General features: G+C 34.8%; 1 protein-coding gene across 2 annotated transcripts; it reads right to left on the bottom strand.

Annotated features, from left to right (window-relative positions):
* Nucleotides 1-2,097: 2,097 nt before the first annotated feature.
* On the bottom strand, nucleotides 2,098-13,525 carry LOC107813542 (topless-related protein 3). 2 transcript variants are annotated; one of them, XM_016638823.2, is made up of 25 exons: nucleotides 13,137-13,525; nucleotides 12,259-12,438; nucleotides 12,043-12,156; nucleotides 9,930-10,088; nucleotides 9,142-9,316; nucleotides 8,887-9,022; nucleotides 8,241-8,356; nucleotides 7,966-8,101; nucleotides 7,732-7,841; nucleotides 7,392-7,461; nucleotides 7,246-7,319; nucleotides 7,036-7,131; nucleotides 6,865-6,957; nucleotides 5,889-6,016; nucleotides 5,546-5,780; nucleotides 5,214-5,381; nucleotides 5,044-5,130; nucleotides 4,586-4,738; nucleotides 4,398-4,508; nucleotides 4,125-4,304; nucleotides 3,909-4,037; nucleotides 3,727-3,822; nucleotides 3,062-3,244; nucleotides 2,810-2,985; nucleotides 2,098-2,591 (listed from the first exon to the last, which is right to left on the bottom strand). In XM_016638823.2, the coding sequence occupies exons 1-25, from the start codon at nucleotides 13,214-13,216 to the stop codon at nucleotides 2,375-2,377; spliced, it is 3,402 nt and encodes a 1,133-aa protein (XP_016494309.1). In that variant the 5' UTR covers nucleotides 13,217-13,525; the 3' UTR covers nucleotides 2,098-2,374. The 2 variants fall into 2 exon arrangements, with proteins under 2 accessions (XP_016494309.1, XP_016494310.1); XM_016638824.2 differs by having other exon boundaries at nucleotides 5,044-5,127.
* Nucleotides 13,526-18,109: the final 4,584 nt, after the last annotated feature.

Here is an 18,109-nt window from a genome sequence, read left to right as displayed (position 1 = left end):
AGAACATAATATATCCTTGATTATTAGATTTCAAGTTTAAGTATATGATAAATGTTGCTTTATCATCTTAGATGTATTCTTTGTCATGCTGAAGTATACATATGATCAAGCCATACAAATATTACCTTGTGAGTGATATATATATATATATATATATATATATATATATATATATATATATATATATATATATATTAAAAGCACGAAACCCCTTAGCGAAATGTCGTTCGCTTTTTTTACCCTTTAAAAATAAGTTTCACATTGGACAAAATCGTAATTAAATAATTTTTCTAATTTTAAGGACTTTGAAATTAACTAAAATTTTCTTTCCTAATTTGAATTATGTAGGAACTCTTAATATTTAGGGATATAAAATCAAGATTTTTTTTTTTACCTATATAAGTCATTTTCTTATTTAAATTGTTAACTATAGACGTAAAATAAACATAATTCAATTACGACATAACAATTATTAGTTAATTATTTTAGCCGGGGCACGTATAAAAAGTGCATGCAGTACATATTAGAAAAAAATTGTCCGTAAAATAAGATAACAGTTGAGCTAAAAATTTATAAGAACAGATAATAATAATCGAGTTCGGATGCCTATGTAATTACTTAGGTATAAATAGAATAAGGTTACAGTTTAGATGTCCCGTTAAAATAAGTAAAATATGGGTAAAGAAATTTTTATTTTTGGTAAACTATCTAACCCAAATTGTGTAGTAAATAACATGAAATATACATGTAATGCACCTATGCAAGTGCTCAAATAAAGTTGAATGATTTTTTTACCTTTCAATCAACGCTACTTCTATGACATTTTTGTAGAATGAAGCAAGTAAGAGAACAAACTGAAGGAAGAACAACTACATTAGATCATACTCCCGAATATGATTAATATTTATCATTTTGGAACTAATTTTGTGTTAACTTTTATGTTATAATGCAAACACATCTTTTGAATATTATTTATTTTATTTTTAAAAATTTATTTTTATTAACACGAGGGACACGCGCAACGCGCGTACACTAAGACTAGTTAGTATTAATTTTGTGAGCTTATGCTTATACATGGTTAACATATACATTTATTGAAATTCATGAATTGATTTATAAAATGCGGATTTATAGTACATGTGCGTGAATTATTTGCACCTCACCAACTATATTTATATTTACAAGAGTATAATTGATCTTATAAAGTTACATATTATATGGTATAAAATATTTGAGATTAATGTTTATATTCAAGTAATTTGAATATAGGAATATCAATATTTAGTATGTGGGAGCATATGATCGTACTTTTGTATTGGTTGGAGTATATGCCAAAAATGGTTTTTAACTAAGGGATCGTTTGGTAGGAGGTATTAGAAAAAATAATGCAAGCATTAGCTTTGTGCGTTACTAATACCTTGTTTGATACATTTTTTCAACCTATGTATAACTAATACTTGCATTAGTTATACATCATACTTGGTATTAGCCTATGTATAAGTAATGAATAGAAAACCATGACATTAGTAATACCAAGGCTATTAATGCATGCATTAGTATGGTTAAAGACAAAATTGTCCTTAAAGTCCCTTAAAGCTAGAGAATATGGAGGGCATTTTTGTAAACAACTATTTTTCTTAAAAATTATGCAATGCATTATAATTTTTAATACACCACACCAAACAGTTTATAAGAGATAATATCTGCATAACTAATTCTTGCATTACTAACTCATGCATTACTAATATACTGTATTCTGCGCTATTCTTATACATCCTCCAAACGACCCCTAAGTGAGAAAATAAAGGTGATATTAACTTAGTTGATTGTGTACAACTACAAATTATAACAATAACCGGAGTAAAAAAGAGTACTGCTAAAAGACGTCTCTCGCATTAGATTTAATAATTCGACGAACAATCGACAAAAGAGTACAACCCAAATTGATCATTCAAGGAAACGGAATTTTTTTTATGTATGACTATATAATCAAAGTTTTCTGATATTATTTTAAAACATAGCATATTACAAGACTCAGCATTCACGTGCCGAGAAACTAATTAAAAGAAAAAGAAACCAAGGAGCTACAGCGGGAGAGAAGGAAAGAACATTCATTAACTCCTTTAAACTGAGCTATTTCCTGTGACATTCAAGACCTTCAACCAAAATCAAATGGCCGAAAGAAGAATATCCCCTAATATTTTAACTATCGAGAAAAAAATGATATAAATAAAAAACACATAAACTTTTGAGGATCTCTCTAAAGAGGTCTGCCATCATAATGTACTTTGACAAGGAATACCAGAGATAATGAACTAAAACCTATAAGGATAAGACACACAAAAAGAATGTCACTGGCAAAATACAGTATGTTTCATCTTTGAACTTGGTCGGCTACATGGTTGCTAGTGGTCGAAGAAGAGGCCGTCCTGCCATTCAGTATCCCGTTATCAACAGGCGGACTTAATCCCCACTTCCCTTCGGATTCCAGGGGTTCAATCACTTTAACAGTTCCATCTGACAACCCAACTGCAAATTGGCTAGGCTCCTGTGGATGTGCTGCAACTACTAATGGATACACAGATTGACTTCTGTGACATACAACAGGTGCGTTAGTCACGACTCTTTTAGATCCAAAAACATCACAACTAATGAGAACCAAACTAACAAAACTAGTACATGAATCAACATCTTACGAAGTGAAAGAATAACACATTTTAAAAAGTTAGATGAATGACCAAATTATTTGGATTTGCAGAAGTGGATAACATAAGAAAGATTCAATAAACTGCTACTAATCTGTTCTTACCCAGTCAACACTGCCTGGGGCAAATATGCTGAGGGAGCAACACGACATCTGAGTCTTAGTGTATCAGCATCAAATACACCAACATTGCCGTCAGAAAAGGAAGCATAAACTAATTGACTGTTACAGGAGTAAGCCGCGTAGGTTATTGGTGCAGAAAGTGCATCTTGAGGGACCCACTGCGAGAAACAGAATCAATAAGAAAACAAAACAGTCACGCGTCTATAATTTGAAATATTTAGGCATTTGTTTTACCTGGCGAATTCTTTCCATCTTTGATGCATCATAAATTGCTAACTGTGTTTCATGAGATACTAGCAAACGGACTTGGTCCGAGTGAAATTGTACTCGAGTATCACCACTAGGTGCTTTACCAGCAGGCAGCTGAATGGGAACTGATTTTCTCTTGTCCCATGTATCAATGCTCCATAAACAGAGCTGCAGTGGTTGGATTCCATGTTAGTACATAAGAAATAAGATATCTATAGCATGTCAAAGCACTACTAGATATGCACATACAGCAATACATGAAAACAAAATACAGAGACATGATTGGAAGGTGTATTCAACTCCAAGCTTCAGGCCATTAATCTGTTCATTATCAAGCTTCAAAAGGGGAGGGGGGCAACTTATCATCATGTTCACAATCACATTTCAATCAAGATTGCTATGCCTGGTGTATCGATAGAGTTCAACTCAGATATTTTTGGTGAAAGTAAACAAGCAATAGATCCCCCCCACCCCCACCCCACCCCCCCAAAAAAAGAGAAAGTAAAGAAACTGAAGGCTGTGGCTGGCTCTAAGAGAAAGCCAATTGAATAAAATGTAGGTTCTGTACTTGTTCCTCTATCCTTTAATGGTTCAAAGAAAATAACACAAGGCATAGGAAGAAATAGAAAAAAGACAGAAGACCGACTTACCTGAGCATCAGCACCTGATGAAACCAGTATGTTGAGGTTGGTGGAGAATGCAAGACCAGTTATGCGCTTCTGATGGCCCTTCAACTTAGATTTTACCTATGGATAAAATGCAGTAACATAAAAATGGGTCATTTAACCAACTCACAGATGTCATTGAATATTGAAGTGGTTGTACAAATTACCTCGTCGACCCTAACGTTATAAATGTGGATTGTTGAATCCTCCATGCCAATGGCTATAATGTTGTTATCTTGAGGATGGAACGCTAAGAAAGTTGAAGCCGGCGGAGGTGGCATGAACGTTGTCATTACCTATATATCTCAGTTATTATCATAATTCATATAACAAACCACTCAAATGGTATGTTACAAGAACAGGACCCTCTTCTATACACATACCTTGAATGTCATCATATTGAATAATGAAACTTTTCCACCAGCAGCTGACATTACATAAGAGTCATTCTTTGAAAGGGCTATGCAAGGAACAGCCTCTTCCAAATTGACACCTGAGACATCATTAGCCATAAGAAGACCACTGTTCGGTTGCCAATGTTGTGGAACAACATTAGCAGTGGCCTTTAAGACCCCAAGACATTTCAGAAATTCGTTTGCATAACATTTTGAAAATAAATATGTAGCTAAGACAGCTGTCAGTTAAATCTTTATTACTTTGCCACTTGGATTTTGTTCGTTGCGGGCCCACTTCCACAGCTTTTGAGTACCATTTGAACCGAGTGCCAGGACACCAACACCAGAATTTGTATAAAGAAGCCGTGCAACCTAAATACAAGTGCCAATTGAAGGATTACATGTTGAATCACATTACAGAAGAAGTGCACACAAATGAGATAACGCACCTTGTTACTTGAATCTGAGCTCTCAGGCATGGTAACCATCCTGCATTGAGCTTGATCTAAAATTTCAGTCAACTGCCAAGGTTTGGCCTTATCTGCAACATCCTCCAATATTCTTGGTTTCTCCATGCTTCTGGGCACAGAATCAACTCCATTCTGCAAAGAAAGTCGGTAGAATAAAAATTTATCCGACGATAAATTCACTAATCTGTAATACTATAGCAAATTCAGCAGTTCAAGAATACAGAATAACAAGGTTTTCAAGTTACGGTACAGCGCATGCAAGTTAAAGAACAAATTAGACTACTTGCACAGAAGACTAGAATTATAGGCAACCTCTTATCATACACAATGTTTGAAACCAAAAATATGCTCTTAGTTAACAGATTGTGGGACTGCCATCTTTCATGCAGACTGGAAAGATTAAACTGAGAAAGAAAAAAATTTGAAATAGCACATACAAGGATGGGAGAAGGCCTAACAGGAGAGCTTCTTTCCACTTTACAATTGACAGGAGTAACATTTGGAACAGAAGAGCCAGAAGCCTGCTAAAAAAAGACAAGGAGATCTTTTACTTTTAACATAACAACTATGCGCAGACTAAACGGGAGAAGCAAGCAACCATCAATACCTTAATAGCAGCTGCTTCAATGGGTGATCTTAGTGCTTCAAAAGGTGAGGCTTCAACTGACCTTAAGGATCTCATACCAGCAGCATTTCCCAGTATCTTAATCCCATTGTCAGCAGTAGTAACAGCAAGAAGATTTCCCTCCTTGTTGAATCTCAAGCGCGGAAGACTCTGCAACAACCACCAAACTTACAGCCATCTTCAAACTATACTAAATATTCAAGGGAGAGCTCCAATTTGTTTTGTAGCTTTCATTTTCATTTTTTTCTTCTTTTTGTGGTGTATCTAGGAGATGGTTGCTCAAATGAAACTATAGAACTGGCATAAGCACTAACCGGGAGACCACCATCTGCATCTATAGTTGTAAGAATGTTAATGCTGTCCATGTCCCAAAATTTTATCTGGCTATCTTCACCCACAGCCAAGAAATGATTCTGAGTAGTGTCAAACTGCACAACACCAGCTGATTTCTTTCTAAACCCAGTATAAGTCCTTTTTATGGCTCCTTCACTTTCATTCCATTCCACAAGAAAAGAATCACCTTCTTTACCAGTTCCACACGAGAACAATCTATAAGCATGAAAAATCAACATCAGACAGTTAATAAAAGTCACCGGAGGCAGGGAATACTCATAAAGACCAACATACAGTAAATAATGGTTTCTCCTACAACCCTACCTACTACCATCAGCACTATAAAGCATGGTGGCACACCAATGACCAGGAGCATCATAGTCAACTCGAGATCCCATATTGTCATACAGCCAAGCTTTTATTTTCCCATCTATAGCAGTAGAAAAAATGAACTGCATATAGAAATAAAAAAAGGGACGTTATTTGAGGGAGCGGAAAATGCAAACACCACTAGTAAGCAAGTAAACACCTGGAAATACAGCAATAAGGCCTTAACGTACTTTTCAAATAAAGTTGATTTAGTATAAAGAATTCCCGTCTAAACATAAAAATAAATGCTAATATGTTATCTATATTTTCAAAATCATCAGCAACTACTGCTCAAATCATATCACAGTATCTCCAAATGCACTCAGGTACAGTAAGCGCACCCATACCTCATATAGAAAGATTGAGATAGGCAATAGTTTCTCAGGTGGTATAGTTGACCATCAGCACTAAAATAATTTACATTTGACTAATTCTGCAATCTATTTGTGCATAGAAGCCAATCAATGGACGGATTGATGCAGATTCAGATGAGTGGTATGGGCTTACAGAAAGATGATTGTATCCTCCCTGGACTTGCTTGGAAATTTTAGAAAGCGATCAACCAAAACCCTATTAAGTTTTTTTCAGTTTCCACCAATAACTATATGGTTTATTCTCTTTCCTAGCACATTGAATCTAGAATAAAATAAAAAGGTTGCATGATGGTGATAACCGAGTAATTAAACAGAACTGCTTCCTTCAATGTGACAACCATTTGTGATGACTCTATAAAAGGTAAGAAGAATGCCAATGAATGTTACCTAGCAGTAGCAACAGTAAGCAGTTAAAATTTTTTCCCTTATTTTAAGCAGAACTCTGCACCTAATTTTGTTAAAATTTTCAAATACCAGAGGAGTGAGTTAGTGAAATGTTATTCAATCCTGAAGCAATGACAAGCAATCAATGCAATTTTTTCCATATCTGAAAATACCTGAATGTTCTCCTTCTGATGAGGGCATATGGAGTATACAGGAGCTTCATGTCCTTCAAAATTAAACAGCTTTCTTCCTGTTATATCCCATACCTGTTTCAAAATTTTCATTCAGCATTTTCCTAAAAGAGTTTGGAATTCCAACTGAAATAATGAAGCTTCTGATGTTACCTTTATCAACTTATCATCTCCACATGTTACTACACATAACTGCTTGTTTGGATAAGCGAATGCTAAGTCATTGACACTCCCAGCATGCGCATCCATCTTAAATCACAAGGGTGCAGGTAAGAAGTTAAGAGTTTTAGCTTTTAAGTTTGCCAGAGCATATGTTTCCAGTTAATCAAAGAAGAGCGCGGAAAAAACAACAGAAAAATCTACCTCCAAATGCTGACGTAAATCACTTCTTCCAATAGTGGCATACAGATGGACCAAATGCTTAGAGAATGCAACTCCTGCAATACAAAGTAGAGTTATGAACATCCACAAGAACATATACAATTACAAAAATAAAGAAGAGCACACACCAACAAAGGTCCCATCTGGACTCCACGCAACACGGCTTACAGAAAATGGTGCATCTTTGGCAGCAGAAGCCTGTGAAAACTCTCAGTTGTCAGGAACGAAAAAACATATACAACCATTCTAGAAATCTTAAAGACATCAAACCAAAGGCTCAACCACAGCACTACATATTTGTGAAGAGACTAGCCTCTCCAATTATAGAAGAACTGAGAGTTAATTTGAATTTTCAACCATATGCCAGATAAAAGAGAAATCATATTGAAGAAAAAACTAAAAGCCAAAGCTTGTATGTTTCTTTCACTTCCAGAGAATCAAGTTTTGAAGAATCTTTTATCGATTAACCTGAAATGTCAGAGTACAAGCTTGAATATCCCATATTTTAAATGCTTTTGAAACCAACTTCTCTCGCATCGCGACTTCCCAAAGCGTTATTTCACCATTGCTGGATCCAACTGTTCATCGCAAACCAGAAGTTAGAAGAAGATATCTTAACAGCAATGAGTTTTATTGCTGCTGTTCACACGGACACAGAAACAAAAGGAATACATGGACAGAAGATCTTAAACATTTATATACCGAGCAGCAATGTGTGATGAGAAGGATGAAAGTCCATGCTAGTGACTGAGGATCCTTGCTGCAGAGTAAAAGCTACTGTCCTTGGTAAGTCATCGAGGGACCAAGAAGCTTGCTGACGAACTGTAGGATATGTAACCTGAAAGGAAAGAAGAAAAACAAATTTTAATGAATTTGATATGATCTGATAAGATGATACTAATAAATTTGAGGGTGAATTCAGCAGGAGGAAACCAAAAAAGAAAATATATCAACGAAAGATCCATCTTCAGCAATACCTCCTCAACAGACGGTGCAGGTCGTAAACGTTTCATTAATTGCTCATGATCAGCATTCTGATAGTCAAGCATACCTAATGTAGCTGGAGGTGTGATGGGACGCTTCAAAATTGAAACTGTTCAAGAGCACAAATTACGGTGAGCAGAAGTGGAATATCATCTCTGACAGACCAAATACTCATAGTAGTATCAGTTGTCTGCTTGACTGCTTCATGTCTACCAACTAACCCGAAGTATTCAAAGTTATATTTTGCAAGATCTTGAGTTCACTCTTTAGAAGGCAAGCAATCCAGTTCTCAAACACATCAATTTTGGACCAACTTTAGAGGCATCAGATTGTTGATGAAGCATTTTCATCCTCAAGCAAACAAGAGCTACTGTTCTTTTTTTTTATGAAGTAGGTAAATTAGGAGCTACTATTCTTTCTTTCAGCCCGTTATTTGGAACTTCATTAAATTTATATGTTGAAATCGATGTTTAATTATTGACTAGAATACTATTGACATGCAACTACACAGTAATTTTTCTTGGCCTTTCAAAACTCATGTTGTGCTTGTTAAGTTTTAACAAATATTTAAAGCATAATCAAAGGTATCCACTGAAAGTCAGGCCCCTAGTCGTTCGAAGAACACTAGTTAAAACTCGCCTTGATTTGGTGGAACAGGCAGGGATGATGCTGTCACAACAGCTGCTTGGACAGATGAAGAAGCAGCGGCATTTGCCATCCAACCTGCTAAAGCATTGGCATTTGCAGCTGCTGCTGCTGCTGCGGGTGGAAAGGGCTGCAAGCAACAAATTAAAGTACATGATTGAACTGAGTGAGACGAGCAAAGGTGCCATTAAGTAAAGAATAAGTTAAAACCAAAACTATCATAACTAGAGTAACCACAAAGAATCATACTCCATGTGCCCCAAGTGATGTAAAAGCGGCAGGTTTTGCAACAGCTGCAACAGGAAGATTAACAGGTGCAGGTGCAACAGCCCCATTTGGAGGAGTGCATGTATGATCTGTAAACAGTGTCTTAATGTCAGGGTTTGGCCTTGGGTTCTTACAAAGCTGGTGCTGCCAGTTGAGACTGCAGAAAATGCCGAAGTGAAAGATCAAATCAGAACACACAGTTCCAAGAAACTGCCAAGATGAAAAGCAAAATATTCACTCACAAGAAGCATACTACAGGTGACCTTTAGACAAAAGACAAGAAAGGTATTAATCACGAGAAGTATACATGTGAGAAGACAGCACATCTAGGTTATATTGCAATATAAGAACTAAGTCAAGTCGTTAAGATCATCTTATAGAGTGGCACCAACATCCCCTCATTGTACTTAAGAACTAAAGGAACTCGAAAGCCAAAAAAGTAACGAAAGGTAATTGACAATATTCTTGTTAACAAGGGAGAAACAACTGAAACATAAGACCAATTGCATCCCCCATGCATGTTTGTTGACTCGATTATGGAGAAAATTAGCATGATTCAGTCATTTGCTGAGGCAAGGAGCTGTAAAGCCAATAGAGCCCAATACAAAGTTCACAAATGCCAGCATGTTCATCGAGCAGTAAGCACTAAAATATCTTCTTTTTTTGGCGATGTAAAGAATATAAAAAAAATGATCACCAAATCTAGAAGCTGATATTATCCTTCTTGATATTTTAGCATCACAAAAACAAAACAAAAAAATAATCTTCACCTTTGATTGATTAATGTACGCAATCTCGAAGATCTCAAAGTCGGAAAGACGAGTTTTTCACGGAAAAGAGGATTTGCTTCGATCAATTTCTTCAGCTCTATCAACATTATGCTACGAGCTGTCTTGGTGTCACCATACTTCGAAAGCTGCTCGTTCTCTCTGAAATCAAGTAATCAAACAAGTTATTCAGAAGTTCGTTACTTGACTTATGTCAAATTGCTAAAACTCACTTCAGGGAAGATAAAGATCAAGCATTGAGAAAGAAAGACTACACACACTGAAATAGTCACTCCACAAGCATTCAGTACGGATCCTAATTCACAGAAAACCTATAGGCTCAAAAGAAATTCCAACAACTCAATATGCAGCTTCGAGCCTTAGGAAAAACACTCAGAGACTGTTTTCATATAAATATACATGTACTCAATATCCTAGAAGCCTTAGATCTCAGACAATCTACGGGTAAGCATGCAGAATAATACCAAACTCGGCATTTTGCCCTCCTTCTATCTCGAAAGTTAAGTCTACAATTTACTTCCTATTTGGTTCTTACACAACAGGAAAAAAATGTGACCAAAAAGAGAATCCCTGTAAATATTATGGTAAATTAACATTTAAAAGGTACATAGAACAAAAACTTTTCATTTTTCTGCATAAGAGGGACTGATCAGGAAAGCAAAGAAATAAAAAGAAGACATTCAATATAAGAAACCAAGAATATTACCCTCTACCTCATCTATAACCTAAGTTGCTCGGACTCGGGTGCGGGTATCCGATACGGGTGCGGATCTAGAGGTCAGATCCTTCATGATTTAAATTTAAAGATTCGGGGGTACGGATCCAGGTACGGATACGGGTGCGGGGATTCAGCTAAAAATAATTCAATTATTTAAAAATAGAGTTATAAAAATATGTCTAAATTATGAGACAATATGTGGAAAACTTACAAGGTATTCCGAGAAGGAGAAAATATTGAACAAGAGTAGAAATTAAGAAGGAGATAAAAGGAAAAGGATTGACATAGAAATTTATATATACAAGGTATTCCATTTTCTTCCAGATCACCCTAGCTTTTGATTTGTTTTCAAAAATCATTGTATCTATCCCAAATTTCTCCGTTGATTTTGGTCAAAGTACCCAAAATCGGTTGACCAGATCCGACACGGATCCCATACCTACACCCACGTCGTGTCGACACGGGTGCGGCACTGAAAGTGAAGAGTCGGAGCAACTTAGTCTATAACAACCTTACCTCCATAGTACTATATGATGAGGCGAAATTTATTGCAACTACAATTGACTTATTATTCATTAAGGGAGCATAGAACTACCTTTGTGCATTTATGATTGAACATAAGGTCGTACTCTTCATTTGACTCCATGTTTTGACATATATTTATCTTCTCACCTATTCCTCCCAATAAAAAGTTTAATTGTTTATTCTGAAACCTTTCCTAGTTGAGATACTAATAAATGCATTTAGTTATTAGGTTTTCACTACAGTCGAATTAAATCGAACAATTAATTTCCAAATCTGATTCAAGTTTAAGCATATGAACTTCCACACCGCAAAAAAGTTGACAACTTGTCTAGATTGACTGTAGAGAGGACAGTCCATCAATCAAGGAACATGATCAAACCAGCAATTGAACCAAGACAGAGAAAGTGGACCATGATTATTGGTCCTTCTCGAGAGGTCATGGAGCCATTTCGAGGACATTACCAGTCATACCATGGCTTTAGAAAAGAAATATATTCAATCACATGAGAACAACATCTAAGCTTCCACCTAACAGGATAATTGTTTCAATTTTTTACTCTACAGGACTGAATTAACAGTTACGAAGTGTATTTACTACAAGTCCACCAAGACGGTAAGAGAAACAACTAAACCGTAACCAGTCCTCAAAGATTGCCAGAATCTCAGAACTGCCACCAATGCGAATTTGGAGTCTCGGTATGCAGCAATTACAAGCCTCTTATGAATGCAAAAGCCTTTTAATTTTATTCCCTCTCGTTCTCTAATCATACACCTTTTACCAATGCACAAGCAGTTTCTTTCTAAGTGGCTGTGCATGGATATTCTTTTCACATAACATGAGAAAATAGCTACCTGAAATTGGTAAGTGTCAGGAGCTGAGTGATCTCTTTGTAAAGGTCCTCATTGAATGTAGAAAACACTTTCAAATCATTCACAAGAATCTCAACTGCCTTTGCCTTGTCTTGCCTGAGATGACAACACACCATGCAGAAGAAGAAAAAGTTCAAATCAGAGCCATACTTGGCGGAAATGTATCAAAGGCACGGTAAAGTAACAACAGGGACATACCCATCAAGAGCTTCAAGATATTTCTGCTTTCTTATCTCAAAAAATATTTTCATTGAGTATCTGTTGTCATCAACTTTAGTAAATCCAGACAGGTACTTCTCAACTTCATCCCATTCACCTGCATGTACTTTCTCCTCAAAGTATTTCATATTGAAGAAAAATCCTGATTCTTGCTCTAGCCTGCAAACAAAATCATACATTTTTTAGAGAGGTTAATCATTTTCAAGCACAGAAATTCATATAAAAGAAAAGGCAACGTTTTCACTTTTCACACACTTATAAATCGATACCAACCAAAAAAGACTAGAAATTGAAACACTCTTTGCAATTGAAGCTAGAAAAGTTTTAATTTTTGATAAAGATATAATGATACTAGAAAGTTATCAATCCGCACACAAATCTATTTATGAACTTTAAACCTCATCATCTCGTTACTTCATTTCCAAGAAGCATAAGATAAGCAACAACAAAAAATCAAAAAATCGGTCGCACATTAAATGTATCTCATTAATTCTGCACAAGAATTTTACAAAAATAAAAAACAAAAACCAACAGAAAAATAAAAAAGAGGAAAAATCAAACAGAAAAAAAAAACAGACCGTGCAAAACTCACAGTACAACTAGCTACATCAAGTGGTTTTTCTTTCCCTTTTTTCCTTTTTTAGATAAATTACCAGAACAACCTCAAAAACTAAACACATACTTAATTCTTTAGTTTTCACTTTCAAGGAGAAAAAAGTTTTCACTTTCAAGCACCAAGTAAAAATAGTAAAAACACACAGATAACATGACAATAAAATCCCAAAAAACACATAGATGTGTGTGAGAGAGAAAGAAACACAAAAAAATTAAAAAATTGAAAACAAAAAAGAACATACTTGTGAACAGACTCCTTAAATTTTTCCTCTTCAAGGAACTGGAGTATGAGGAACACCAATTCTCTGCTGAGTGAAGACATTTTAATCAAATAACCTCCGATACCACAACTCCGCAGATCTAAGCCCTAGATATCCACACGCGCTACAATTTCTAGGGTTTCAGCTCCTCCTCTCGCACCAAAAACAATTAAAAAATCGCTGCTTGATTTTCAAAGCCAAAGAGAAGAGAAATTATATGTAGAGAGAGAAACTATGGTTAGAGAGAGAGAGAGAGAGAGGGGTAGAGAGAAAGGGGAGGAAGGGGGTCTATTTGTAGTGGGGGAAAGAGGAGTAGAGAAGATGGAAATGAAGGTTTGGGGGGTGGGGGAGGACTTGGTCTCGCTATCTTCGATGCGTTTATCAGTAGCCTATCTTTTTCTACTGACCTATCATTAATAAGTTATTTTACTTATCATTTTTATGGATAAGTTGTTGTGATAAGCGATGATGGTTATCGTGATACTTGGGTATACGTATAGATAAGGAGAATGTGACTGGAGTAGCGGATTTGAAATGGGGAATTCAAATGGAGTTGAATATTCGGGTTGAATTACGAATTCCCGTCGTGGGTTACGTGTGTTATTTGATGAGAACCGGTACTCGTGTTTCGGCGGAATTTATTTCCTCATCTAATTTCTCGCGATATTTCAATTTTTCGTTTTGTTATCATATTGTTGTATGGGAAGTTATATTTTTGGTCATGTCAGAAGAAAAGAAGTTTGTTTTAAAAGATGAATCAATTCGGAGGAACGGCGCGTGTTCAATCACTTGCTGAGATAAGGTGGGTCCCTTTAGTTTCTTGTCTCACTTAGACGTGGTTTATTCCGTAATCATCAGGCGCGTGATCTCCGAAAGGCATTTTTGCATTCCTTTTTCTTTCTAGCTTAATCTTAAAACATTTTCCATATTTTATTTGGAAACAAGTATAAGCATAATATTTAGAATAAGAATTTTTTTAAATGTTTTTCTGTTACAGGATGAGAAGAGAAAGGAAAAGTAACAATTAGAAGACTTTGAAAATTAAGGTAGTAGGATGATTTCCAAATTTAAGTGTGTATTTGAAATTTTTAAGAAAAATTGAGGGATATTTAATTGATTCAAACTTATAAGTTGATAATTTTACGCCCCAACTAAACAAAGAAAAAAATTATAACCATCATTTAAAACTGGAATTTGCGGTAAAATAAGTTATACATTCAGTTCAAGTGACTTCGAAAAATTAAGGAAGTAGGATGTTTTCCAAATTTAGTGTGTATTTGAAATTCTTAAAAAAAATTAAGGGATATTTAATCTATTTAAACTTGGTTGATAATTTTACCCCTAACTAAACAGATGAAAATATTATAACCATCATTTAAAACTGGAAAATTGCGGTAAAATAAGTAATGCATTCAGTTCAAATTGACTAAAATAGTAAAACAATTTCATTTCCTTAACAATAAGGGGTAGAATAAGTTAGATATCTACCTGCCAGATTTACTTAATAACGGGAAGGAAATAAATTGCATTGATAAAATATCTTAATTCAGATGAGAATTGACTATCATCAGAAAATAAGACTTTTTAAGTTAATTCAGTAAATATGCATAGAGATTTTTCTATAAACAGCCAAATCTAGAGCATCATGGCGAATAAGGTAAGAAATTGACTAATAAGTAGTATTTTTAAATGCATATCCAAAATAAGAAAAAGAAATAAGGATTTGGTTATGTGGCTGAATGGAAGGAAAAGAAAGTTAGATTTTTCTTTAAACAGCCAAATCTAGAGCAACTTGGTGAATAAGGTAAGAAATTGACTATAGTAAGTATTTTTAAATGCATATCCAAAATAAGAAAAAGAAATAAGGAATTAGTTATGTGGCTGAATGGAAGGAAAAGAAAATTATTCATATCGCCGAATCTATGTGGATAACAATTCATACTTCATAGTATGCAAATTGGCACTTCTTCATTCTCACTAAGATTTTGTACATCAGCCTTCTAATTGCATGGATTTTGACCTTTTCTTTCTAAAATTCTTTCTTCATATTGGTTTGTGGGTGTGATTTTGACAATGCTTGTTCTGATTTTAGGTTGACGATGATAATAATGACATATCATTATTTTATGTGACGTAAATTTAATATGTTATAATGTTAAGATATACGGAGAAACACGTAAAGTCAAACGTTCAAATATACTTATGGAAGTTAAAATGTCTAGTTAACAACCCCGTAAAATGAATTAGGGCCAACATTAATTTATAAACCTTCCAAGCACATGTAGTGTATTAAAATTTAAGTCAAAAAATTTGCACATCACTTAAGAAAAGTGAAACATGTAAACATCAACTATCCACTAACAAAGAAATACTTATTGAGTAATTGAAGACACAAACCACGAGCATTGTACAACAAAGCAAGAATAACTATAAAAAAAATTTGCAATGGCCCACATAAGCGTTAGGATTAAACAAATTGTACATTTAGTGCTAGGGTTAACTGAACACGAAATGCCGCTACTTGTTGTGACAAAATGAATTAAAAAAATAGTTATTCATCTCATTATTCGCTTAAAAATGTATTGGATAATAATTTTTTTTTAAAATGAGTTAAATATAGATAAGATCCATATTATCCACTTAATCAATAAATAACTAATGAGTTTAACTTTTACATTTGTAAATATTCAAATTGGGAGTTCTTCAAGTTTAAAAGACTAGTAATTCTCTCAAAAGTGATCATATTCAAGAGGACGTGGATAATATGAATATCTATATTATCCGTCGGTTAACCCATTTTCTATCCATATTAAGTATGGGTCGAGTCGAATATTTTATTTATTTTTTTCATTATCCATTTTGACCCGTCCATACCCGCCTCGCCCCGACTGTTTGCCACCCCTACTGCCATTTTACTTGTTGTGTTGGGTCAACTTGATAGACATTTGATACGAGCGGAAGAGTGCGTAGCTTCCGGAGGTTTTATGTTAAGCTTAAAAGATAGGACGCGACCGTTAAGTTAGTTGTCTCAGAGGTTGAAGCTAAGTTTTGAGTTATTCACTTAGGTCCCTTATGTTTACTTTATAGTTATCAGTAAATACACATTGAACCCCAGCAATTATCCTTGTCTGTTATTAATGGGGTTCGATAGGATGATAAGAATTGCCACATAGGAACTTGGGACAGTTGTAGATTCCCTTTCTTCTTTCCTTTATAAGCATTGTACTGGAGTCTCTTTTGCACTATGAATTAAACCTATCTATTTTTGTTCTGCCTTTTCTTTTTTCTTAGCAGCTTTATCTTTCTTTTTCTTTCTTTAATTTACTGTTCCATCGTTGTTCGTATCAGTGATATCAGAGCAGATCTCGGGCTCTGTGGAATCTATGACGACGGAAATGAATGAAGTCATCAATGCCTTGCATAAAATCTCCATGGATGTGTCAAGCTTTGCTGCTTGGCAGGAACAACCGGAAGCTGCATATGAACAAAATAGTAAAAATCAGGAGGAAGCTTTGGGGGAGCTCAGAGAGGTACTTAATGAGGTAATACATGGTGGTAGGCAACTTAAAAGAGATAAGAACATAACTCTCAATGACCTAGGACAACATGGAGGTGGGATCTATTCTCCTCGTGGCAAACCCTTCAATCTAGGAGAGCTTGCCACTCCTAGTTTCTCTGAAAATGGTAGTACTGCTGTAAATATTTTCCATTTCCCAACTATTTTCCAAGTTAATTCTCTAGCCCCTAACACTATACCAACTGGAGCTCCTGGAGCTTCAGTAACATCACTTAGTCACACTCCCATAACTCAAGGCTTCCGAGTTCACCCCAGCTCCAGTGGAATACCAATGGTACCCCAACCTCCTATACAACCCTCTATGTTTTACACTCAAAGATCACAGAATTTCCAATCACCCTATCCTAGAGCTGCAATATTTCAACCACAACCCTTGAGCACTCCACATAGCCAAGGCATTAGCTACCCTGCTACTTAGCAGTTGAGCCAAGGGTCACCAGTAGGATTGCAACTAGGGGTGGGCATAAAATCTGAAAAACTGAATTACTTTGGTATTTCGGTTTCGATTTTTTCGGTACTTCGATTTATTTCGGTACAAAAATTTTGGTAATTCGGTTCGGTATACGGTATTGAATTTTTGATATTTCGGTATTTCGGTATACCGAAATACCGAAATAGTTTAGTTCAAGCCCAACTTTGTTTTTAATTTTTAGCTCAATAACCTTAAGCCCACACCCCAAATTCAAAAGAGGAATCGACATGGGTGAGCACTTTTTAAAAATTATTTAAGAAAATAATAATATTCTTTATTTATTACATAAATGAAAGATTTTTTTTTTTACACTAATGGCATATTATAAAGATTAAGTAAATAATTAATGACCAGACAAGATGCATAAATCATGGAACATTCTCTATCATCTTAAAGAACTTTTGACATACTTCCTTGATCCAGCAATATCCAACATTGAAATGCATCCTATGGTGTTTCATGCGTTCCATTATTCTGTAGGATTTTGATGGTTTATGTTAGATATATTATACGTATATATCTATTACTATATGGAACATACCTGTTTATATATGTACATTATGTCATTTATATATGTTGTATATAATAGTACTATATTATACAAAGTGAAATTCATACAACTATATAACATAGTCTAAACATATAGTAATATTTATACGATAAATATACCACAAACTGAATTATAACATATAATACACTCCAAAATTTTTATATCAATATTTTGGCGAAATTCTGAATATATAATATTTATACCGATATTATTCTGTAAATATTTATTTCTAAGTATGTATGTATCTTATACCATTTATATAATTAAATATGCAATATACTATCATTATTCCATAAATATAAAATGAAATTATTTCATTATTATACCTTTTATAATATTAAATGTTGCTAATTAAA

This window comes from Nicotiana tabacum, chromosome 19, assembly GCF_000715075.1.
Source record: "Nicotiana tabacum cultivar K326 chromosome 19, ASM71507v2, whole genome shotgun sequence".
Taxonomy (NCBI): Eukaryota; Viridiplantae; Streptophyta; class Magnoliopsida; order Solanales; family Solanaceae; genus Nicotiana; species Nicotiana tabacum.
This window is presented reverse-complemented; position numbering and strand designations above follow the sequence as displayed.